This window comes from Procambarus clarkii, chromosome 56 (assembly GCF_040958095.1).
Source record: "Procambarus clarkii isolate CNS0578487 chromosome 56, FALCON_Pclarkii_2.0, whole genome shotgun sequence".
Classification (NCBI taxonomy): Eukaryota; Metazoa; Arthropoda; class Malacostraca; order Decapoda; family Cambaridae; genus Procambarus; species Procambarus clarkii.
The window spans coordinates 14827608-14854883 of record NC_091205.1 but is presented as its reverse complement, the minus strand read 5'-3'; the positions used below and the strand labels follow the sequence as shown (position 1 = coordinate 14854883).

Sequence of the window (27276 nt, the reverse complement as noted above, 5' to 3'; positions counted from 1 at the left end):
TTAAAACAGTAACCTATAGTGAATGACGTACTCTACTGCATGACAAGTGAATAAGGCTGATAAAATACATCATTTCCATATACATATTATTATTAAATTCCATAATACAAAAATGTATATAAAATTTGATTTGTTCTTGTGGCAGGAAAGTCATTATTACGTATTGGTAGGTTCAACAAGGTGAGTGTAGGCTAGGCTACTGTAAAAACAACTAAGATAACTTTGGAGTGAGCTCCCTCGGTACAGCCTTGACATACACGCCTTCTTTTGGGTTGATAGCCACAGTAGGGATAATAAAGGTCAGTTGCTTGGGTGTGGATTCACACGTCTCCAGCCTATTGGGAAATAAGATTGGATTACACTTTGATAAGATAATTAGGGTCAGTTTCAACAATCATAACAGCCTAAATTGACCTCATTACCACCATCTTTAGTGGGTTTGGTAGTTCTTCATTGACACTTCCATTATTATGTGTACTTTATTTTAAAGCTTAAGGAATAAAGCCAACATTATAAACAGAAGTGAAATAAGAGCTGTACATCATAGAACATACCTGTAGCTTTTCAATATTCTAGCAAGTGTCAGTTTAGCCTCCAGCTGAGCAAATCTCATTCCAGGACAATTCCTTGGACCAGCACCAAAAGGTATGTAGGCCATGGGGTGGCGCGCCTCCGCTGCCTTAGTGTCCGAGGAGAACCTGCGCCAGGATACCAGTGTGTGTGGAATTAGGAATATAATGCATATAACACATAATACTTCATTCAAAACGATCTGCTACCAGAAATCTTAGCCAAATATCTTCGGTTTGCTAACTGTAGGTAGTAACTGAGTGATTGTAACCTATCCGAGGCCTAGGTCGAGGGGTCGCTAAGACCCTAAATTATCTCAAGGTAACCTCAAGGTATGTAACGCTGCCCACTGGATAGGGGGGGGGCCGGTGTGCAGGACGAACATGTCAATTGTGACACTAGCTCTTCACATATGTCAGTTGCTTAATTTAGAAACTGTACTTGTGGGTCGATCTCGAGCCCATTGTTGATGTGACTATGTGCATTGAATTTTGTAACTAACTCATCAAGATTGGAACTTGCTAAATGAATTGTGGGGTTCAGCCCCGAGCCCATTATGTGCCTCTGTAACCCTTTCCACTACCGCCCACAAGATGGGTATGGGGTGCATAATAAATGAACTAAACTAACACGTATTGCACTTTAAGATGTACTACAGAGTTACAGATAAGAGCTGCCAAATTTAAGACAGCATGCTTTACCCCCGGTTGTTAAATACTCATGCAAGCCTAAGACTTCCTCTGAGGTCTTATTATTCCTCTTTTCAAGACCCAAATTAGGTTTCCTTGTATGCTTAGCTTTTCTTATATTTCTCTCGCCCATTATGCTCCTGGTATACCTGTATCTCACTGGGTTTCCTTGTATATCACTCACACTAGGAATAATGTGTACAGGATACACAATACAGGATACAGGAATATCCTGTAGTGTGTATCTACATCCTGTAGTCCTCTTAAGTGTTAAGTGGAAAACCGGGTCCAGCCGCTGCTACAGCTCCACTAAAATTTATAGAATGTTTTCCTTGATATATATGAAATAAGAAATGATACTTAATCTTCATGTCTGACTCTTCAATACATTGTTGTATGCTTTTAGAGTAACAATTAATAAGGGGCAAACGAAATCACAAAATTAAATTGATAAAGATGTCGATATTTCATCCACAGATCATATGGTGACACTAGAAGGTGAAGGGACGACGACGTTGTCGGTCCGTCCTGGACCATTCTCAAGTCGATTGTCTTGAGAATGTCTTTGTCACAGTCGACTTGAGAGTCGACTTCGCCTTCTAGTGTGTGGAAATAATGATTAACATTTATGGGAGCTTACCTGTGCGGGTCAAAAGTCTCGGGGTCAGTCCACTGCTCAGGGTCACGGTGGAGCTGCCAGATAGGTACCATGATGCTCATGTCTTTAGGGATCACCATATCACCAAGCTGTTAAAGGTAATCTAAATGCATTCTTACACTTATCGTGGCACGATATATTTTGACGCAAGACGGATGGGAGGGACGACAGGAGACGAGAAGAGAGGTACAAGGAGGAAACATAGAGAGGTAATGAAGGAGAAGTTAGAAAATGGGAGATTGAGAAGGCTAGAAGACGGGAGATTGAGAAGGTGGGATACTATTAAGATAAATCTCTGTGGTAATGCCCCATGCACTAGCAACACTGATTGCATCAGTAATTGCAACTAATCATCTAATCTATTTAAAATTTTCTTTTAAGTACAGACTCTTGTTGAATTCTTTATATTATCTATAAAAAAACACATACGTCTCTATATCTGTGAGCTTAAAATGAGCTGTGAGCTCATTAATCTGCTATTATTAGTTGGTTTAAATTTAACTCATGAGAGACTTATAAAGTTAAATGCCATTTGTATTCACAGTCGGTTTTTTTGCTCAATCCAGCCTTACTATATGGAACCACGGTAATTATAAAACATGAACAGCTTTGAATTGAAATTTTAATATCAAATTGACTCGGTGTGAGAAATGATAATTCTGATAACTTAGTTTATTTAATAAATATTGTATACAATGTTAGTTTAAACACAAATTAGGGATATGGCTTTATACACGCCACGTACCCTTGAAGGAATGAATTAGCGGGATGAGCTTCCGGAATGGCAGTGCAGATAGAGAAAGTATATTTTAAGCTCACCTTAAAGTCTTGAGCACTCTCTCTGGAGATGAAGGTGACCACAGGTGGGTAGAGCCTGAGGGACTCACTCAGCACCTGATCTAGGTACTTGAGCTCCTTCACCTGCTCGTAGGTCAGGTGGTCAGGATCCCCCTGCAGATACACGCCAATGTTAGTGACAATGATCCCAAGTTACAGCCCCGCTCCTGTGCCAGGTAAGTCCACTACGGGCTCACCATAGCCCGTGCTACTTGGAACGTTTTTGTTCCCAGTAGCTGAATCTTAAACGACAATGATCACCAAACACCACACATACACCAGAAGATGGGTAGTATACATCATTTGCTCTTAGGAGACGACGACGTTTCGGTCCGTCGTGGACCATTATCAAGTCGATTGTCTTATCAAGCCTTAGTGATAATGTATCACTTGTGTAGCGTTTCTTTATCTAAGAGCTCAATTTTACACAGTGAACTCTTCTCTGAACAACTATAGCCATTTTTAGTATAATTTGATATTCATTGACAATGGTTACGGGGTACTTTAATAACTGAACTGCCCAGAGTCATTTATAAGGGATTAAAATAGTTGTTCTGATGCATATTTTGGATTGGGCGCACCTCGAGCGGAGTGACCAACCTTACGCTTTGTAATGTATTGATCCAGACTAACAATTAACAAACATACCTACACAAGCTGGCGAGGATGTCATCAGCTACACAGATGTCATCCGTGTAATTTCAAACACTAGTAACCGCTTACAAACTCTTCTTAATACTCGTGCAACTAGAAGCATTGAATGTGGTCTTGTTTCTACAGGAAAGAACTAGGTCCCTGAGCCCAAAAATATTTACCAACCTCTATTTTTAAAGTCAACAATCAGCACACCGAAAATTGCATTGTAGGCTGAAATAAAAACTATAACCTCTAAAACCACAATTGCTGGTAAAACTCACAGGTGTTAATTTCATGTCATTTCTACGTCATGTTCATTAAAACCCAAATTGACAATAACGCCCTTTATGTTAGAAATCTCACTGTTCTGAGTGTGAGAGTTGAGAAATGTGCGAGTGTGTGTGTGTGAGACAGAAGGCTGTGATGGGTCCTTGAAAGATGTCTGAGGAGCAAGATAGCACAAATGCTGATGATGTGGAAATCAAGTAGCTGAACCTCGACATATGCACTTAAAAAAAAATTAAATTTTTACCCTAACCAGAAATGTGGTGAACATCAAACAACCCACCTAACCTATCTAATCTGATACATAGATAATGTATTTATGAGCGTTACTTTCCTTAATAGTTTATATTTGTAACGTAGGTTTGGCTACCGTAAGAACCGCATGCTATGAACCCGTTAAGAGGACGGGGTAATAGTGACGAGGACTTCTCTTCTCATATGTCTGGGTTCGATAGGGTTAAGCTTCATCACCTGGCTCCTGCTTCTTAACCATTAATTGAACTATTTTCCATGACAAATTATTTTAACAACTTTTCAAGAAAGTTCCATGCTTAAGAAACTATTACATCTCTTTGGCTGGTTCAGGTGATCAACCGTCTCTGATTCTAACGTCATACCCGTCATAGTCAAACACTTTTAGTCTGTCTCTATCCATTTTGTCAATACCTGTAAGTATTTTGTACATTGTGACCACATTCCCTCTGTCTTCGTTGCTATGGTGCCGAGATGAAACTTGCATCAGCATGATGCTTGCTGAAACTTGATACAGAGAACTTGACAAACACCTCCAAAGGATACCTGATCAACCAGGCTGTGACTCATACGTCAGGTTGTAAGCAGCCGCGTCCAACAGCATGGTTGACCAGCCCAGCAACGAGGCCTGGTCGACGACCGGGCCACGGGGTCGCTGAGCCCCGAAATCACCTCATAGTAACCTCAAGGAGATGAGCTTTCTTTATCAGGTACATCTTTTGGGAATTTTTTGGGGACATAAGATTTCTTAATTATTATTATAAAAGGTATTGTCTCAATTAAGGCGCGGGGAGTGGGGGTTGTATTACAGGGGTGAGTTATAATTACGAATAAACATGTGATGGATAATTATGATTAGATAAATATGAAGGAAACTTAAATATAAGACTGTTTAATAAACACTTGTATTTGTATTCGGAAGTAATCGATAAAAAAATGTATATTTAGAAGACCAAAGCATTAAATAATATAATGTTAAAAATGATAAAACGTTCACTATGACACTCATGGCTAGTGGCTGCAGGTACTGAGTCTACTAAAGGTTCACTCTTCAATTATTAAATGAACATATCCACAAGGGCCGTGACGAGGATTCGAACCTGCGTCCGGGAGCATCCCAGACACTGCCTTAATCGACTGAGCTACGACAAGGTTAAAAGGGTTGAAACTGAAGTTCTACTGAACTTCAATTATTATCTCTATACACAAGAGCTATGACACACGCTTCATCGCTAAACCAAGAGCTTGGACACACTCTCAATCACTATACAAAAGAGCTAAGATACTCTTCATTATTATACACTTGAGCTAGAACACGCACTTCATCGAGAAAATCAGCAGGAGCCGTGATAAGGGATCGAACCTATGTTGTGGGCGTTTCCACGCACACGCTCTAGTAACTAGACCACAAGGTATAAGGATTGCAGCCTGGAGTTCTACTGAACACACAAGGGTTTCCTGAAGCTTCTACTCAGGCTTCAGTAAAAAGCTTCAGGAAACACTTGTGTGTTCAGTAGTACTCCAGGTTACAATCCTTACACCATGTCGTGGTCTAGTCGCTAGAGCACGTGTTTGTGGGAACCCCCCACTGCATAAGTTCGATCCCTTATCACGGCTCCGCCGTACTTTTTCACTGATGCAGTCACGTTATAAATAAATAAATAATAAATAAATAAATGTTTATTTAGGTAAGGTACATACATACAAGAGATTTTACAAAGTTTGTTGGATTAATAGATAGAGCTAGTACATACAATGCCTAAAGCCACTATTACGCAAAGCGTTTCGGGCAGGAAAAACATTAATGACTAAAGCTTAATACTAATGGGTATAAAGAATGTGTGATTACTCTCTGTACACCCTTCACCACTATACACAATTAAATTACAATAGCGTAATATATCTGATAAAATATGGATTGGGTATCAGCTCTGTGGTAAGGTTGAATGGACTCCAGGCTGTGTTATTTCTAAGCATATCGTGGTTCAATGGTTAAATAAGCAATTATCAATAGAAAGCGCCAAGCCAGGGAAACTATATAGAACCATCTACTCTGGTCTAATGGGTTCGACTCTACCGCCATGCTCCTAAGAACTTTTCAACACTATATGTGAATGCCCTGTTCTCAGTCATTTTAGACCACATGTCATGAAGCACTGAGCTTTGTAACCGTTTAATTGACTCACGGATATTGACAGATATTCTTGTGATCTATCCCGAGTTTGCTAGTGCAGACTAAGAAGACTAACCATCCTGTCCAATGGGGATATTATATGAACTTATAGCTAGCTAGTGATCTATACCCTGTAATCCCTCATATAAAATAGGGTAGCAGACCACTGCTGTGTAACTAAGCTTGCTGATATAAACAAAAGAGGCTAGAGTTATAATAATAATAATAATAATAATATTTATTTAGGTAAAGGTACATACATAAAGAGATTTTACAAAGTTTGTTGGCTTTATAGATAGAGCTAGTACATACAATGCCTAAAGCCACTATTACGCAAAGCGTTTCGGGCAGGAAAAAACACTAATGACTAAAGCTTAAAACTAATGGGTAAAAAGAAAAAAATGTGTTGAGTACAAATAAAAATAGAGGTAAAAGAGGGGGGAACATTGTTGAAAAAGCAGCACAAATACAATTACAAATTATTACAGAAAATTACATTCAAACAGCGTTGATTTGAAAAACAAGAAAAAACAAAAAACATACATGGGTTGACAATAGAGGGGTAAGGTAGGTTACAGGGAATTTATTAGGTATAGCTTCGTTTTTAACTTAAACTGGTTGAGAGAGGTACAGTCTTTAACATGGTTGGGAAGGTCATTCCACATTCTGGGCCCCTTGATTTGTAGAGCATTTCTAGTTTGATTAAGTCGTACTCTAGGAATATCAAAACTGTATTTATTTCTGGTGTGGTGCTCATGGGTTCTGTTACAACCTTCTATGAAGCTTTTGAGATCAGGATTGGCATTATAGTTTAGCGTCTTATATATGTATAATACACATGAGAGAATGTGCAGTGACTTAATGTCTAACATATTCAGAGATTTGAGTAGGGGTACCGAGTGATGTCTGGGGCCAGAATTGGATATTGTCCTAATAGCAGCTTTGTGTTGAGTAATTAGAGGACGTAAGTGATTTTGGGTAGTAGAGCCCCAAGCACAAATACCATAGTTGAGATATGGATAGATAAGGGAGTAATAGAGAGTCACCAGGGCAGGGCGTGGTACATAATATCTGATCTTAGAAAGAATGCCCACAGTTTTTGAAACTTTTTTTGATATGTTTAGAATGTGTCCCTGGAAATTCAGCTTGTGGTCAGAATGCCAAGGAATTTGCCATCTAATTTGTTACAAATTTGGGTATTGTTTATTTTGAGGTTTATTTGATTAGAGGATTTATTGCCAAACAGAATATAGAAAGTTTTGTCAATGTTAAGGGTGAGTTTGTTGGCAGTTAGCCACAGATGGACTTTATTTAGTTCAGTATTTACTGTGGCATTTAGAGCAAGGGGATCAGGACTGGAGTAAATGAAGGTTGTGTCGTCAGCAAATAGAATTGGTTTGAGGTGTTGGGAGGCATTTGGAAGGTCATTAATGTAGATGAGAAAGAGGAGAGGGCCAAGTATGCTGCCCTGGGGAACACCAATGTTGATGGGTAGGGTGGGAGAAATTGTATTATTCACAGAAACACATTGGAGCCTGTCAGTAAGGTAGGATTTGAGGTATTGTAGGGAGTGTCCTCTGACACCATAAGGATGTAATTTAAGAAGAAGGTTTTGGTGGTTGACAGTATCGAAAGCTTTACGCAGGTCCACAAATAAGCCAACAGGGAACTCATTTTTATCAAGAGCTGTATGAATCGAGTTTGTTTACTAACCTTGATGACGTCGCACAACTCCTCATAGAGTCGCTCCTGTACCTCCGGATGAGTTGCTATCAGATAGGTGGTGTACGTGAGGGTATTGGCCGTCGTTTCGAACCCACCTAGCAGGAAAACCCAGGCGTTGGCGATGATCTCGTCGTCCGTAAGCAGCTTGTGTTGCGACCTCTCTTTACCCGGTAGTGGAGTGGACGCACCATTGGTGGCAGCTCCTTCAGCAGACGTGTCCTGTCGAGACTCTGCAGCCTCGAGCATCAGCTGCAGCACGTCTACGTACTTTGTGTCCAAATCTTTACGGCGAACCTCTATGACAGACTTGAGATGGTTGACGACCATATTCGTCATCCTCCCTGATAGAGCAAGCTTGTTACTCACATATGACATGACACTGGCGAAGACAGGAAAGTATAGAGCCAGAAGAATAGCCGGGTTGATAGCGTTCTTTAAGAAGCCTTTCACTCCAACGAAGAATTCATCTTTGTCTTGGTCACGCTGGATGTTGGTCTTCATGGCCAGGGCACACTCACTGATCACATCCAGCGTCAAACCCTGGAAGGTGGAATACAACTCCACTGGCTTGCCTGTTGCACTCTTCTTTCCAATGATTGCGTTCAGTTCATCAATCTTCTCATTCATAATGCCAGCCATGTGCTTCATCTTTACCATAGAAAACGTAGGAGCCAATATAGCACGAACGTCCTTCCATCGTTGGTCCCGAAGGCCAACAACTGTGTCAACAACGGGGTGGGCGCGCACTACAAGCGCTGGACGGTTGGAGAAGTTATGAAAATCTTTAATAAGAACCTGTTTGATAAGGTCCAAGTCTGCCACCACTAGCGTAGGCTTCCAGCCGACATAGAAACCAAAGACTTTGCCATACTCTTGTATCCATTGACCGATAATGTCAGTGGCGAGGGCCCCGGGTTTCCGCATGACGTGATTACTGCCATAAATGAGATGAGGCGTGATGTATGGGATGCCCAGCTTGGAGAAGACTGAATGCTGGCGGCGGCGATGCTGGACCCACCAAACAACATACAGGAGGAGGGAGGCGACCAGCAGCGTCCAGGTGTGGCTGGCTACACCACTCACCACCCATCTCAACATTCCAACTATGTTCGCCATTCACACTCTTCCTGTTAAACAGGGGGACGAGAAGAGATTATTGAAGGTGACTGTCATCTTATAGAGCACCACCCACCTTTCAGAAAGGACAGAATAACAAGAGAAGGATATGTAATACGATACAGAAAACAGGATTTGACGACCTTTGTAAATCGCACACTTGAAATTCTCCACAACGACCTTTTAGGTCATCTAGCAAAAGCGACGCATGATACAACTCGCATCACATAGTTTAATTTCCTATATTGCACGAAAAGGAACCCTAAAATCCACTATGACCCCAAACTTTGCAGCGAAATGGAAAAATCATATTCTTCGATATATTATGGAATCATAAATGGTAAACATGATGCTCTTCAATATACTTTGGAACCATAAAAAATCATGGGAAACTTTGAAACACACAACGCATAAAAACAGAAATATTTTAGTTTGCACACACCTGTGCAACAGCTGTGTGCTACAGCAGAGACTTATATAAACGTTGCATCCACTGCTATATTCCAGACACAAATGAACATTTATCTCCTTCACTGTTTCAGACACCATAGTTCCAGAATTAATTTAAGACATGTAATTATTACCCCTCAAAGTGCCTTCTAGCATCGAGCACATTAGGGAAAAGAAACCTCTCACTACATATATAATACCATGTAGTCACAGCATTAGTTATAAATATCTGCAATCCATCAATTAATTAATCCACGTCTGAACCATACCTAGGAACAGTAACCCTAGCAACAAAGAACAGCAGCCATCAGCTGATGCCATTAACGCACACACACACACACCGACACTGTGAGTGCGAAAAAATACATGAATTAAGAGACAATTCTAAAACAAATGTTCAAGAGATGTGTCAATATTTCATTCAAAATGATCTGCTACCAGAAATCTTAGCCAAATATCCCCAGTTTGCTAACTGTAGGTAGTAACTGAGTGATTGTAACCTACCCACCGTTGCCCACTGGATGGGGGGGGGGGAGGGGCAGGTCATGACACTAGGCTCCACATATGTCTGTTACTTAGCTTAGAGACTGTACGTCTTTCTAGCCGGTCTCGAGGCCAGTGTTGACGTGTCGATGTGCACTGAATTTTGTAACTTGCTTAGCTAAATGAGTTGTGGGGTTCAGTCCCTGAACCCATTATGTGCCTCTGTAACCATTTACACTACAGCCCAAAAGGTGGGTATGGGGTGCATAATAAATGAATTAAACTAAACTCGCCAAGTGCTGCGTATCAAGTCTAAACACAACTGCCAAGCTGTCAACATTGCCGCGCCACTATGACGTGGCTCCAAACATTACCACTCTTGCAGTTATCAGAAAACCTTTATGCAAACTGCACGCATCGTAAAGAAGACTCTTATGGAGCATTAAATCCTCCATTGTACTGCTGGGTAGTATGGTTAAAACTTCACTCTAGAAAATAATCAGTAAGCACTTTATTACGTGAGCAACAAGTTTATATTACTCTTTACTCCATGCCACTCACGTAAGAACAGGAAACTGTACAAGGTTTACTGTCCCATGCAAGGAAAATACAATTTATAGCAAACAAAACTCACTCGAATTTGTCAAATATACGTCTAAAACCTTCCAGCAATCCCAGGTCTATTATGTTACCATGTAATCTGTTCTATAAATCTACAACCATATTTCCAAACCAATATTTACCCTTTTCTTCTAGAGGCAGACAAAAATACGTTTTAAATATTGAAGAGAATAGGCAATGTAAACAATAGTGACTTTGTAACTGAAAGAAAATAAGAAAAGTCATCGTTAGAATCTAGAAATCCAATTAATTCGAAGAAATTTTTAGGAAATAACCATAGAAGCCGCTTCCTACACCTCGAGAGCTACATTCAACACCTACCAATCACAAGAGTCAAAGTGGGCACCCACAAACCTCACTTCCTCATAGTCAGTGAGGTAATCATGTCTCATTAACACTAATAATATTCAGAGTAACCAGACTAAGGTGACTGCATCACTGGAGTGCTGTCACTAGAGCGTGGGCGTGGGAAAACCCACTGCATAGGTTCGAACCCACACCACGGCTCCTACTCATTTTCTGACTAATAATATTAATAGTACATGCATGATACACAAATAAGAACAGTAACCGTGAATGAAAGTGTGGTATAGAATTATGCTGCGGCATGTGTCAAAGTCGATTATTCTGCGGAATCATAACAGTGTGTGATTTCCACAAATAAGTTAGTCTAACACTATCTTGTTTACCATCGTGCCTATCTGACCCGGATACTATCAGTGAGGCGGAGCAGGTGGGGAAAACTCACCAGGGAGTAATATATTTAATTTACAACGCGATACTGCTCATTTATATCAGCTTGTCATGAGTCAAACCATCACAGGCATACAGTATTTGGAATCGTTATCACCGCTCAACGTATATTTAATTAAGAGGGAACACCAAGGCACTCACCGCCAGAAAAATACTGCAGACATGTAGCTCTCGGCTACTTGCTGCAGGACATGTGTACTGAGCAAGGCGAACTGGAACACTGGTAGGCGCGCTTCCCTTGCCAGGCACGTACACTATCTCTGCCACCCATCACCCCCCCACACTCGTCCCACCCCAACACACGCACACACACACACATATTTGGTGTGCAAACACACCAAATATGAGCAAAGTCCACTACGGGCTCACCATAGCCCGTGCTTCTTGTAACTTTTTGTTCATGGTAGTGAATCTTAAACAACAGCAACAATATGCCTGCGGGTCGAGCCGTAATTCTTGGGCACCATTTTTTTAAATTCAGTCGTTTGATGCAATGACTCGCTTATTTTTTCCTATCTACTTTTATTTTGTTGTTGTTTTAGATTCAACTACTCGGAACAGCAAGTTCCAAGCTGCACGAGCTATGGTGAGCCCGTCGAACTTACCTAACACAGATGTGAGTACTGTTATGTATCTAGCGTGCAAATGACACAAAACTAAGAAGAATTATAGCAATGAAATAGTATACTGTAGGAACACCTATTTTGCAAACATATTCTGATAAGCGGTTGCTAGACTTCCCTGTCAATTCCCCTGAGAATTTTGTATGTGGTGATCATGTCTCCCCGACCTCTTCTGTCTTGCAGGTGCAGTTCACGCAGCCTGTCCTCATAACTCATGCCTCTTAGTTCTGGGGCTAGCAGAGTGGCATACCTCTGAACTTTTTCCAGCTTCGTCTTGTGCTTGACTAGATACGGGCTCCATGCTGGGGCTGCATACTCCAGGATTGGCCTCACATATGTGGTATACCAGATTCTGAAGGATTCCTTACACAGGTTTCTGAAAGCAGTTCTGATGTTAGCCAGCCTCGCATAGGCCGCTGATGTTATTCTTTTGATGTGGGCTTCAGGAGACAGGTTTGCGTGATATCAACTCCTAGATCTTTCTCTCTCTGTCCGTTTCGTGAAGGACTTCATCTCCCATTCGGCATCCAGTGACTGGCCTCCTGTTTCCACTGCCTAGTTTCATTACCTTACATTTACTTGGGTTGAACTTTAGTAGCCATTTGTTGGATCATTCCTTCAGTTTGTCTAGGTCATCTTGTAGCCTCATACTATCTTCCTCTGTCTTGATCCTCCTCATAATTTTTGCATCATCAGCAAACATTGAGAGGAACGAGTCAATTCCTTCTAGGAGATCATTTACGTATATCAGAAACAGTATATGTCCAAGGACTGATCCCTGTGGAACTCCATTGGTGACTCCCCGCCACTCCGAGACCTCACCCCTCATAGTGACTCGCTGTGACCTGTTGCTTAGATACTCCCTTATCCAGTGGAGTACCTTCCCTTTCACTCCTGTCTGCATCTCCAGTTTGTGCACTAGTCTCTTATGGTACTGTGTCAAAGGCTTTCTGGCAGTCTAGAAATATGCAGTCTGCTCGGCCCTCTCTCTCTCTTGCCTAATTTTTGTTGCCTAGTCATAGAACTGAATTAAACCTGTTTGGCATGTTTTGCCATCTCTGAGCCCATGCTGATGTTGTGTTACAAAGTTTTTTTGCTCCAGATGTTCTACTAGTTTTTTTTCGCACAATCTTCTCCATCATCTTGCATGGAAAGCAAGTTAGGGACACTGGCCTGTAGTTTAGTGCCTCCTGCCTATCACCATTCTTGTATATTGGGACTACATTGGCCATCTTCCAAATTTTTGGCAGTTCTCCTGTTGCCAGTGATTTGTTGTACACCATGGAGAGTGGCAGGCACAGAGCTTCTGCTCCTTCCTTTAGAATCCATGGTGAGATTCCATCCGGACCTATAGTCTTTGTCACATCCAAATCTAACAGATGTTTCCATGTGTGACTCACCCCAGATGTAAAGTGCCTTGTATAGTGACTGTTGTGAGCCTCTAATTAAATCACTTGTGATACAAAAGATTATCGATGTGTATATATGCATTTGTGTAAATGATATATATATATATATATATATATATATATATACAATATATATATATATATATATATATATATATATATATATATATATATATATATATATATATATATATATATATACACACAGTATAACATTAACAATTGTGTAACTAGCGTCAAAAGATTTTGATTTGCTTAGCTAAACGAACTAGAGGGTTCAACTCCTGAACCGATTAGGCCTCTGTAACCCTTCCCACCACCGCCCACGGGATGGGTATGGGTGCATAATAAAGGGATGAACAACCCAGCGGGATTTCTTCCTATTGGGGGTGTTGTACATGCTGCTATGGCGGTGTAGTGAGTGGCGCTACCCAGTAAACTCGCCCCTCGGGGCAAAACTTAAAAAAAAATTAAACTTAACAAACAACACAATAGTCTTCTTCTTGATAGTAGGTGCAGTTTGCATGAAAAGGTTGTCCTCCCGATGACTGCACACAAAATTATCCTCGTGTTTACAACAGCTGATCTGTGTTGGTAAACAGACAATCGTTCTCATCCAGCACACAAACCCACACTTGCCTTTGTTTCTATTAAAGTTATGTGCTGTTACTTCGAACTTAATGTACACTGAACTCATAATTATTTAAAAATGTAAAAGTAAGTTAAAAAGTTTTATATTTTTTTGCTAAGAAAAGATTCAATATGATTTTTGTGCAAACTATTCGTAGTACGTTGTAGAGTATGAGAAGGAGACGCTGCGGCAGCCTGGGCGGTCAGGGCAGACTGTGAACATGCAAACTGCACCTACGATCAAGAAGAAGAAGGCTGTAAGCTGTGACTCGTCCTCCCGCTGACCGCTATATTTCTTCACAAGGGAGTATACTCTCACTACCTTCTCTAAATTTGGACTAGCAGGGCACATACGACTTAGTCTCGTCGCTGCCTTTCGTACCAACATCAACATTACGGCACGTAGTAGTAGAACAGGAATTCAAGTCACGCTACCTAGAAAAAACTGATTGCAAGTATGTGGTAGTTTTAGTATTCTAACATAATATATGATAATGGTAAATTAAGAACAACAACTAACTGAATACGGACTCTTACTACTACAGATTAGTGGTGTAGTGGTCTCCGTGGTGTAGTGGTAAGACACTCGCCTGGCGTTCCGCGAGCGCTTTGTCATATCCTGGCCGGGGAGGATTTACTGGGCGCAAATCCTTAACTGTAGCCTCTGTTTAACTCAACAGTAAAATGTGTACTTGGTTGTAAAAACGATTCTTCGCGGCGGGGATCATATTCCAGGGACCTGCCCGAAACGCTATGCGTACTAGTGGCTGTACAAGAATGCAGCAACTCTTGTATATAAATCTCAAAAAAAAAAAAAAAAAAAAATTACCCTATATACCCTATAATACCCTATTTTTGTTTTCTATATTTCTTTGGATAAATCTGACACATGTAAAAAAAAAAGGGTGTCTAGTCTTATTGCAATGCAATTTTCATATATTCATTAGATATTGTGTTATATGGACAGATACAAAATGACATTGAAGAAGAGATCTATGATTTTTTTTTTTTCATTTAGTGGCGATGATTTGTGCAGTGGTGTATATGTAGCATACTGGTGCAAGTGGGGATCTTTGGTTTAATTTCTGAGCATGATAAAAATGCTTTGGTGCATTTCCTTTCACCGAATGCCTCTGTTCATCTAATAGATACCCAAGAGTTAGGCAACAGTTTTAGGGTTACATCCTGGGAAGGGTCAGTAGTTTGACCATGGAAAGGGGGATACCTCCTTACATTCCTGAAGTGTATATATATATATATATATATATATACATACACATAGGCTTCCTGCCACCAACAAAATTAATTAATTATTGTTTTTAATCTAACTTGTACTCGTTTAACCCAGCCTAGCCTAATAGAATGTGAACTGGGATGAAATAAAATTTTAAGTAATGTAGAAGACCGGAAGGAATTTACACCATAATACTAGCAGTATTTGGAATCCTGGCAAACATAAGAACAACATTTAAATATCTAGATAAGGACACTTTTAAGGCCATACATATAGTTTGTGGTTGACAAGAATACTAGAATTTGGAGCACCAGCATAAACTTTACCTCATGAAACACCAATAGAAATGTTAAAAGTATTGAAGGTTGTAATTTCATTATCAGAAATAAGTGGTTTGAGTTATGAAAACAAGTTAAAGAGTCAATCTTAAAGGAGAGAAGAAAGAGTTGATATGATTACAACATACAAGATACTTAGGAGGAATGGAGAGGATTGACAAAGACAGCATCTTTAAATTGATAGAAAATTAGACAAGAGGACATTGACATTGGTGAAAGCTGCACTCACAGTTGAGTCATAGAAATGCAAGGAAATACTCATACGCAGTAGGAGCGGTCAGCAAGTGGGATGCATTAAAAGAAAAAGTCGAAGACACTTCCATCCAGAACTTAAGATTAGATACCGTATTGTACAACACAGAGAATTAGCAACCATTTTTAGCCTTACTTGATTATATACCTAATGTTTGAATTTGCATTATCCTTTGATATTTTCAATAATTAAGATTGTTTAAAACAAAAATGTCTTAGACACTACATAAAGCTTTTCTACATCTTATTAGTTTTAAGAATTTAAATCCAATTTTCAGATTATGAAGCAGTGATCAAATATCCTAAGTGCTTCTTAGTAATTGTCGTATTGTCTTTTGATGATGATGTATCTCGGAGCTTTCCTAATTGTCTGACAAATGTTTATGGAATCAGTACGCTTATGGGTGTTAGGAAGTCTCTTATTTCACAGGAATAATTTATTATTAATGATACTATTTGCTTTTTACAGGCAAAATTGCACAATGGAAGTAAGAACTTCGAAAATCTATGAAGAGTTGCCAGAAATTGTCATAAAACGTTCATCAGATTTAATTGGTCTTGCACATGAGGCAGATGCTGGTTCATCCAAGCAGCAACTCCGAGACTTTCTTGAGGCTACTGTTCCCAGTGCTGATAAAGATGAAGTTACTGATGAGGTGAGTGTGTGTTTATGTACTTCTTGCATCACCTACACACCATGAAGAAACTGCTCAGCAGCAATGCTTTAATGCAAATCTATATAAAATATTATTGATAAAAAAGCAATCCAAGATATAGAAGGAAGACTTGATACTGTCACAATTTCCTTGATAATGGTCCAGGCTGGACCGAAAAATCATTGTCTTCTATTTCTAGTGTGTAGTTTGGTCAAAAGTTTTCAGCCATGTTATTGTGACTTCATCTGCATATAGAAGGAAGAGTTAAACAATAATATATTATGCAATGAATTATAGTTCTGTAATTATTATTTTATATGCGAGTGGTAATAGTGATATCATATACTATTGAGGTGATATCAAATACTATTGATGTATTTGTAATTTTAATGCATCTTAAGAGTTACACATGTACAGTATATGTTACAGTGGCACCTTGACTTACGACTGCCCCTACTTAGGAATTTTTCGAGTTACAACGTAAATTTCGCCGGAAAATGGGACTTGACTTACAACCTTTGCCTCGACTAGCAACTTTGTTGATACGCGTATGGGTCGACCGATCACTTAGTTCCTGGTGCCACGGCTGACCCCACCTCAGTTTACCAGAGCCGCCAGCTTAGTGACAATCATGCTTGTAAAGAATTTCATTATTTTTGTGCTTTTTTATTTTTTGAACATAAAAGCAGTTATTATATATCACATCATGGGCCCCAAGAAAGTCAGTGGTAAGGTTCAACTTAAGAAAACACATGTGAGGATGACCATAGAGGATAAAACAAGAGATCATTCGTAGACTTGAAAATGGTATGAGAGTTGCTGATGTAGAGTAGAGGATGTCCCTTCCTCATTTATTAAGAAAATGTGTGCAGTATGGGAAAAATTGCAATATTTTGCTGAAAAGTGTCACCCAAATCTAGCTGTAACAGGCCATTGAGTTAACCTTTTTAATGACAATGTGATGTCTCACTTCAGACAAGTGTTACAACATAGGAAAAACAAGTGTCGCTAGACAGGTTTTTAGTGAGAAATACAAGTAGTGAGCCACAAGCAGGTGCTAGTGGTATGCAAGCAAAATGTAGGAGAGTACCCCAGAAAAGTCATCACTGCCTGATGTTATAATGGAAGGGGACTCCCCTTCCAAACACTAACACCTCTCCTCTTCCTCACCATCTTCCAGATGGCAACAAGAGTCCTCATTCAAGGTAAGATATACATACAGTACTGTATTGTAGCTAGTACAAAATGAGTGTTATTCGGTATAAAATGTATTTTAAAGTTAATATTTTTGGGGGTGTGGAACGGATTAATTCAGTTTACATTATTTCTAATGAGAAAATTTGATTCGACTTATGATCTGTCTCTGGGAACAGATTAAATTCGTAAGTCGAGGCCCCATTGTATTTAATTGAAGCCCACATACTGTAGCTATGGCATACAAAAGGCATATTTCCATTTATTTAATGGATCAATATCACTGATGCTGTTTGCTAAGAGTCTCACTCTAATGGAAGATGTGCTCTTTTTTCATGAAAACCTCTCACCATAGCAAGAAAAATACCTGGCAGCTAAACATGATGTTCTAGCCTGTTCTATTTCCCTCTTGCCATTAAGAGATCCATCATATATGTAATTTTTCACAGTCAACCTATTGTTGATTCCCTTCCCATTACTTAATTTCCCTGTACAATACCTCACTTTAACTGACAATTAAATGAATAAATTTGATTAATTTAATGTGAATATTGTAAATATTTATGATGTACTGTATTTCAGGTAAGAAAATCCTTCCTGCTAACAGATAAGAAAGCTAGACGACGACCTCACAAATCCCTCAATAAAAAAAATATTAAGAAAGATGCACCACACCGAGGGAAGAAGCGTTTGACGGGTCGTGAAAGACGGGAATTGGGTCTGCATAAAGTTGACAGGTCAAACAAAACTTTCAACATGTTTCTCCCCATAAACGACATATGGAAAAAATATGCTGTGGATCTTCTAGGTATTAATCATTTTATGGAGAACGGTTGGACTGGAAGTGACAGGGACACCAGAACAGAAGCAGTACAAAGCCGAGTAAGAAAGATTGAATATTTTGGTTGTTTCATGAGAGTTACCAAATCAAGGTGTTCTGAGTATGTAGGCACACAAGGAATTGTCATTAGGGAGACCAAGAATACATTTATGATGATTTGTCCTAATGATCAAGTGAAAATTATTCCCAAATTACATAGTGAATTTAGTTTTGTCGTCGGTAAAGTTGGCTTCTCTGTGCTAGGTAATCACTTGCATCAGAGATCAGCTGAAAGAGCAAAGCATAACTTTAAGAAGCTCAGCCTCTGGTTATAAGACACGGTATAATTTTATTAACTAAATTTATAATTGCAGTTATGAGAGATATTACAATGATTGTATTTTGCTTTTGAATGTTAATGAAGTGTTTAACACCAAAAAATATCAATACACTATAGACAAACTTAAAAAATGGACTGTCTTTATTAACTATGATGAATAAATATATAAATAATAAAATAGAATTTTCCACAACAAGTATATTCTTTATTCAGATAAGTAACCTAAACAAGGTCATGGAAGGTCTTGACACCATAGTTGTCTAGCTCATGATCTGTCGGGTATAAAGAAAGCCTTCAGCAACAGGATAATTGCTTATGGAAATTATCATCTGTATCCTATGACTGGTTTTATGGGAATTTCATTAGCACTCTTTTTACATGTGAAGTGGATGACATTGCTGAACTGTGTGTTAGTTAATATTTCACTTGTAAATTATATCAGTTACACTAGTCTTTAGTGTGCAATAGTCCCTTAATTTGAAAGAGGATGTACTCCTAGAAAATTTCATGCAGAGTGAATTTGCACGTTAATACAAATTATATGGATAAGTCCATGGCAATGCATGTCATGGACTTCCCCAAAGCCAAGATATTTTCATCTAGCTCCACAAAATGCATAATGCACATTACAAAAGCATTTCTGGCATCTCCCACCACAACTTACTGAACTTGCTGTACAGTACTGAAATAATGAATTTATCCAATAATAATAATATCTAATGTTTACAAAACTCTCACTAATGTGATACTGTATGTATCAATGAGAAAATGTACCATGTCATGGTGCAAGGGTAAGGTGTGTAGCTGGGAGTACCCTGATTGCAGGTTTAAGTCCTCCAATTGATTTTCTTAATATATGTACATATAACTAGAAAAACAAAAAGCCATTACTGTGAGGTGGTGAGACTCGGTTTGGTGTCATTTGTATTATTTATATACAGTATTTTTATATTGGGGCAATACGAATAAAAAGGTCTTCTTGTAGCTCTTCTTTACTCAACATTTTGTTGGGGTCACCGGCTTTCACAAGAGTACCACAAATAAAAAATAACCAGCTCCCAATATTGGCAGTATTCACATCCCAAATTAAGCACAATGTTTATATGCTAGTTAATGGCTACCAAATCATCACTAAACATCTGTAAACTCAAATACGTTGATGAGAGTTTAACTTGTACATATACAAATTGATTCCCAACAACTTTCCTTGAAAAAAGTTCCAGACGTTTTCCTCCTAGTATCCAATCAACATTCAGCACTTGGACAAAAAGAATTAAAGCTCACAGAAGATGGTAGAACTATTGTTGCAGTCTCCAAAGAATTTAACAGCCTCCTTTTTTCCGTCCTATGTTGACTCCCATGGTCCTAGATATGACGTTGACTAGTCATTATACCAACATACAAGTTGGCTCCTGCTTTTCCAGATTAGTAGTAGGCATCCATCAGTCTCAGGAGACTATGGTGTTGCGCTCTGGTTGTCGATCTGGAGTGGCCTCACCAGGGCGCAAAGCCAGGGTTAGTTGATATGGAGCATTATACCCTTTGCATATGGTCTTAAATCTCACTTGTCTTGTTAAAGTGACCATTACCTACACTTGTTGGATATTAATTAAGCTGGTAGGAGCTATCTGGCCCACAGGCACTGCATTACATCATGACGCTCCATGCTGATATTTCACCCTTGGATGATATTTCACCTAACTAACTATAGTTTACCATAATGTCACTTGTATCTACAATGCAATGATGGAAGCTATGTCAGAGTTCCATTGAGTTCTATATTTTCTTGCCATGAATGAAAAGTTTGACCCATAGGAAATAAGAGATATGCTGTGCCATAATTAATAACACATTAAACTAAATGAAATATACACTAACAGTTATTTTAGTGGTAATTAGCTTAAGCTGCATGTTATAAGGGCTTGTGTATGACCCTCAGGGGTAGAATAATGCAATACCAGCTAGTTGCATCATATAGGGTAAGACTAAGACCCATCTTATTTAGGATTTCATGAATGATTTCCCAGAGGGTAATCAGAGGGTAGAGGGTACAGATTACTTATTGCTGATGATCATAAAGTTATGAGGATCATCACAGAGTATCACTGTAAGACGCTACAAGAAGACCTGAACAAACTGCAAGAATGGTTAAGAAGTGGCTGCTTCTGTACATATCTACCTGAATTTACCTGAAGGCCACCAACACTAATGGCCTTGATGAAAACATGAAGCCGGCGGCTTGTCAAAAGTGCCCCCCCCCATTTGCCTTTATCTTTTCCAGTTGGATTTAAAAATTAACAGTTTGGCATTTACGGCTTCATCAAGTAAGCGGTTCCATGTGTTTATAACCCTATGGGTGAAAATGCATCTTCTGTTCTCAGTCCTACATTGTGGCTTGTTGAGCTTGAGACCATTGCTCCTTGTTTGTGTTACATCTTACATTTTGAAGAATTTGTCTGAATCAACATACTCCAAATTGTTAAGCATTTTAAAAGTTTCAATGAAATTCTCCTGGTCATGCCTGATTTGCTGTGGTGTTAGCCCTGTGGCCCTCAACCGTTCCTGATACGTGAGTTGACTTTGCTCTGGAATTATTTTTGTTAATGGCAAATATAGTGTAATGATGAATGTTGCTGGGAACAGGAAGCCAGATACAAGGTTCCAACTGGTGAGGAAAACCTTTCTAGAATTGAACAGAAAAGACTTAAGGGAAAATATCACACCAAGCCTATTTCCTGAGGCACACGCAAACCTGATAACATCAGCTACATATGTAATGTTGGGCAACAAAAGGACTTTTTAAAGAAATGTGAACAAGACGTCATTCAGAACTCTGTATACCATATATGTTGGACTATTTGTGAAATACTTTGCACCAATGTGGAGTCGATCTTGTTAAACATAATCCAGCTGCATTAGGTTAGAGGTATACTTTAATCCCTTAAATCCTTTATAACTACTGGAGCTATTTATATAGATTTCCCAATACTGTACTAACACAACTGCATTCTCAGATAACCTAAACAATCTAATCATAAACAAGCTCAACAGAAATCACATCTTAGGTGACTTAAGCATTGACCTTTGTCAACAAAATAACCCTCCAAGTCGTCTACTGACCAAGCCTACCCGAATCACTCAAACATCCGCCACAACCTTGGACCACATATTGAATAACATAAATCCCCCTTGCCTCTGGTATAATCACTGACAGAACAACTGACCAATGTCCTACCCACTTCAAAGCAAACATGGACATAACACCTTTGGATATCAAGAAACGTACCTCAGACTATACAGCAAAGTAGCAATGCACAATCTCATAAATGCACTTCACAATATAAACTGGGAATCTGAGTTCAGTAATACACAAGATATAAATTCATTAGCCGACATCGTCCTCTCCAAAACTCTAAGCCTCTACAACACACACCACACTGTCATATCCTCACCATGCAAGTAACTGCCAAAAGATTAAATAACCCCTGGTTCACAAGTGGCATACTTAATGCAATGGACAAGAAACACGAATATGAAAAAAACATAAGATTGCCCTAGTTACAAAATAAGTAGTTAAGAGATACTCATCAATGCTTACCAGTAAAATAAGAAGAGGCAAACTATCCTTTTATGAGAGTAGATTCAAAGAAGCTAATGGAAAGATGAAAAGCACATGGAAGCCATCTCTAACGTCTTGGATCTAAACAACAATCACATAACAATCAGGTAAAACTCTCCAAGGATGGTTACACATTTGCAACAGACTTAGAAACATTAATTGAATTGAATAGCTTCTTTTCATCAATTGGTACTAACCCTGCCAGAAAAATCTCAGAGACCCAGACACATGTTACAACATACAACATACCTCACCGGCAGCTATCCTAACTCTACTACTTTTACCAATCAGCCCAAAAGACATTATATAATAATTAATTGTGTCAGGGGGACAGGAAGCCAGAGTGTATTCGTACACGTTTGACTTATCGCGGTCCCCCACCCCCAAGGTCGAATTAGTGACCCCGCCTAGGATGAAACACCACAACAAGCTAACTCATGAGTACCTACTCACTACTAGGTGAACAGACACATTAGGAGAAAGGAAATGTGCCCAACCATTTCTGTCCTGCCCGGGATTCGAACCCGGAATTCTTAATTGTGCGTCGAGAACGAACCCGACTGCACTACCAGGATTCTCAATATCCATAATTCATTCACAACTAAAGTTGGGAGCACTAGTGAAATACCATCTATGATATATGAGTGCCTCTCATGCCCCAACCCGTTCTCGCAAATTCGTAAAGTCAATATAGACTTATTAACTACGTGCATAGGGGATATACTAAACATAATAGATACCCTTAAAAAGATTCATAGAAAACACCGACCTTACCTAACCTTGTTAGTATCTTAAGCTTCATAGAAAACACCGACCTTACCTAACCTACTTAGTATGTTAAAATAAGCATCTTATAGCTTCGTAATTACAATTGTTACTTAACCTATTATAGGTATAGGTTAGGTAATAATTGTAATTACGAAGCAATAAGATGCTTATCTTAACATACTAAGTAGGTTAGGTAAGGTCGGTGTTTTCTATGAAGCTTTTCAAGGGAAACTATTATGTTTAGTATGTCACCTATGCACGCAACTAATAAGTCAATATTGACTTATTAAATTTGCGAGAACGGGTTGCCCTGGTACTACTCATAGGTCTGTTATTCAACAAATCTCTAGTGTCATATTTTTCCTGATATCCTTAAAGATGCAAGAGTAACGCCAGGTGACATAGGCGAGACAGCTGACATAAGTAATTGCAGACCAATATGAAATCTACCGATACTATCAAAAATATTTGAAAACAATATTAACAAACAGCTCTATTCTTATCTTGACGGAAATGGCAGCTAAAACTGCATGTTATATGCCTACCTTGAGGTTACCTTGAGGTGCTTCCGGGGCTTAGCGTCCCCGCGGCCCGGTCGTCGACCAGGCCTCCTGGTTGCCGGACTGATCAACCAGGCTGTTGGACGCGGCTGCTCGCAGCCTGACGTATGAGTCACAGCCTGGTTGATCAGGTATCTTTTGGAGGTGCTTATCCAGTTCTCTCTTGAACACTGTGAGGGGTCGGCCAGTTATGTCCCTTATGTGTAATGGAAGCGTGTTGAACAGTCTCGGGCCTCTGATGTTGAAAGAGTTCTCTCTCAGAGTACCTGTTGCATGTTGCCTAAAAATGAGTTTGATACGGGCATTCCAATCTGCTGTAAAAGCCGCAATATTTTAGGAAATTAGGGATAACAGAAGAGCAGTCACTGACACTCAAAGGCCAGAAAGCAAGAATATAGACACAGAAATCACAATAGCGTGATACATCAAATGAACAAATCCACAAGGGCCGTGATAAGGGTTCGAACCTGCGTCCGGGATGATCCCAGACGGGATCCGTGTGAGAGCAGTAGCACTCCCGGTCACATGTCGTGGCGTGGTCGACTAAGGCGCGTCTGGGATCATCCCGGACGTAGGTTCGAACCCTCATTACGGCCCTTGTGGATTTGTTCAAGAGTATAAAGAGCTATGATATGCTTAGAACCGAGAATTATATGTACTGGCAGCATAAAACATCCACTAGTCAGTGTGACATTATTATTGCCAGAATTAGGCTGGGATAGCGATATCTATGGCAGGTGGCTGCAGGTAATGAATCCCCCCCCAATGGTGAACATTCAAACTGTAAACTGTGTGAACAAGAGCTGGGACATACTCTACAACACTGTATCTATGATTACCCTGCTATCAGTAATTTCAGATCAGATGGTATAAGGTACTTTGAGCTCTGTATCTACTTCATACACTCACGAATACTGGAAGATATTCTTGTGCTGTAATCAGATTTTGCTAGTGGAGGCTAATAGATAAGCCTCGCATTGCATGTTCTCTCTTGATTCCATGTATGCCTAATCATCCTGTTAGATGGGGATATTAGATGAACTGGCTAGTTTTTGATCTACACTGTGTAATGTTTCATATAGAATAGGATAGCAGTACATTGTTGTGTATACCCAAGCTTGTTAAAAAAGCACCGAGGGTCTTTGGAGCCAAACATACTTTTATTTATTTATTTATTTATTTATTTATTTATTTATTTATTTATTTATTTATTTATTTATTTATTTATTTATTTATTTATTTATTTATTTAATATTTATTTATTTATTTATTTATTTATTTATATACAAAAAGGTACATTGGGTTTGTGAGAATACATAACATAGTATTTACAATCTTGTAAAGCCTCACGTGAGTGTGAGCTGGGCTGGTCTTGGCATCGTTTTTACCAGCTGGCAGAGTGAGTGGATTATAGGAGAGTGCCAGGGTGAGGCTGGTGATAGGTTAGGGAGTAATGTAGTAATGTTGGGATTGGGTTGGGTAGTGTTTGGAATGGAAGGTTGGTTAGGTACCGGGATAGGGGAAGGTGGAGGCGCCAGGGTGGCAGCACTGTAGGCTACAGCCTCAGTGCTGGTCCAACTAGCGTCGGGTGAGGACGTGTGATGTGTATGCTAGAGGCTCCCCGGGCTTGCCGTCCAGTTGCTTTAGTGGCAGGTAATTGGGAAAACTTGAAGTGTTCAGGTGAATGTTGTCTCGTTGCTAGGTGAGTAAAGGGCGGCAAGATGTGAGACATTGGTGATGATCTAAAACCCTCTTTTACATAGCCTGAAACTTTGATGCAAAAATGATTAATTTTAGATTATCGGTGAAGACATGCAATGCGACTGGGTGAAAGGTCCCACATTATGGAGTTTTACTCAACTATTATACCTGTACTGGTCCCAGTGATGTGGAAACACAGCACACGAGGACAAGTGCTACTGAAGGCTTCCTCGCTTTGTAAGTGCTAAGTGCTGGACAAGTGCTAAGATATTCGCCAAATAATCATATATTTGACCACCCTAGAAAACAAGTCTTAGGATGTATGGGTCAGTTGGTAGCAGTCACCTGCACCGGGTTGGGGCGCCCCTGACCCTGGTATGCATCATACCCTTGACCTCTTCTCGCGTCCTCGTCACACTATGGACGCTCCTGGCCATCACACAACTTACAGGTAGGCCCACCTGCTCATCATAATTATCTCGATAAATCGTTGCACATTGACAAATTAAATAAATGAGACTAATCCAAAAACCAATTAAAAGGCCGTACAGCCTCTAAATGGCGTATACTTTAATAATTCAGATTTGCTCCTAGAAGAATGTAAGCAATAAACCCAAAAAAGATCTACCGTTTAAGGCGAATGTTGAGGTATGGGTGTAGGAGATGTGAGGGCTTACCTTATTGTACTGGCCGGGGAATGAGCTACAGTTCTTAGGGCCTGCCTCTCAGCTATTAATCAACTGGTGTATAGCTTCCAGAGAATGGTGGCCTGTGTCATATCTATATTGGAAGCAGTATATTTAGTTTTTTCCATCCACTACTTCACTTCATATCGTAATTCTTTCGTTCGATATTGTGACAGAAATATTTATATCTGGCTCAATTTGGTATTTGTGCCCTCTGGTATGGTACATATTATTAGTAGTCTTTTTCTTGTCTTCCCCTGTCTATTCCTCTGCTTATTTTGTATAAGGTGATCATATTCTCTCAGTTCCTTATTTCTTCCAGTAACGTAAGACTAAATTCCTTCAGTTTTCCTTGTAATTAAAATCTCTCAATTCTAGGAACAGTCTGGTATGAATTTTGGGTGTTAGGAGATGGCCGCTTTGGGAACTGAAGGGCATAAGAGACATGTTTTGAGAGATGGGCGTGGGGAAACTGCTTTTGATTGATGAACTTGGGGAACTCTTCAGGGAGATGGGGTGGGGGGTACTGAATTTGGGAGAATGGGGTGGGGGAAGGCACTAGTTTTGGAAGATGATAGTGAAAGGAGACCTGATTTTGGGAAATGGGCGTGAGGGAAGGAAATGGGTGAGGGAGATAGGCGCGAGGGAATGACATTGGTTTGGTAGATGGGCGTGAGGGAAGGAAATATGTTTATGAGATGGGCGTGGCGGAAGGAAATGGATTTGGGAGATGAGCGTGGGGGAACTGGCTTTGGAACATGGGCGTGGGATGATCTGGTTTTTGGAAGATGGACGTGTTGGGGGAACTGGCATTTGGAAGGTGGGCGTGTGGGAAACTAGTTTTGTGAGATGGGCGTGGTGAGTGAATCTTGATATAGGAAATATGAATGTAGGGAGGAACTGGTTTTGGGAGATGGGCGTGTGTAGCAACTGGTTTTGGGAGTGGAACGTGATGTGAGGGGAGAACTGGTTTCCGATGGGTGAGCTGAGAACAGGCTTTGGAAGAAAGGCATTAATGGAGAACTGGTTCTGGGTAACTGATGAGGGGCAATTGTTTTGACACGAGAGTTTTATGTTTTGTGGCGAGAACAGAAGAGATGCCCCAACTCAATGACTTCCACGCAGAAACTGCGTCAATTATGGAGAGCTTTTTGATTTTTGATTGTTGCTGCCGGAGGCGGCTAGATTATTGCGCACC

General features: G+C 39.8%; 3 protein-coding genes across 4 annotated transcripts in view; 2 read left to right on the top strand and 1 right to left on the bottom strand.

The window, feature by feature from the left end:
- Positions 1-72: 72 nt before the first annotated feature.
- On the bottom strand, positions 73-11536 carry LOC138353084 (cytochrome P450 3A4-like). The gene is made up of 6 exons (XM_069305739.1): positions 11390-11536; positions 7814-8952; positions 2737-2868; positions 1900-2006; positions 555-698; positions 73-335 (listed from the first exon to the last, which is right to left on the bottom strand). Exons 2-6 carry the CDS (start codon positions 8939-8941, stop codon positions 212-214), a joined length of 1635 nt encoding a protein of 544 aa, XP_069161840.1. The 5' UTR covers positions 8942-8952; positions 11390-11536; the 3' UTR covers positions 73-211.
- Positions 11537-14083: 2547 nt separating this feature from the next.
- On the top strand, positions 14084-18940 carry LOC123770857 (ribonuclease P/MRP subunit POP4). The gene is made up of 3 exons (XM_069305740.1): positions 14084-14365; positions 16204-16390; positions 18167-18940. The coding sequence occupies exons 2-3, from the start codon at positions 16217-16219 to the stop codon at positions 18737-18739; spliced, it is 747 nt and encodes a 248-aa protein (XP_069161841.1). The 5' UTR covers positions 14084-14365; positions 16204-16216; the 3' UTR covers positions 18740-18940.
- Positions 18941-25256: 6316 nt separating this feature from the next.
- The window catches only part of LOC123770693 (uncharacterized), a 50212-nt gene continuing 48192 nt past the window's right edge, over positions 25257-27276 (top strand). The window contains exon 1 of one of the 2 annotated variants that reach the window (XM_069305738.1): positions 25257-25344. In XM_069305738.1, coding sequence (XP_069161839.1) covers positions 25293-25344 — 52 coding nt within the window. In that variant the 5' untranslated portion in view covers positions 25257-25292. Of the gene's footprint in view, positions 25844-27276 lie in introns of both variants that reach the window. The other variant, XM_069305737.1, reaches the window with a different exon arrangement.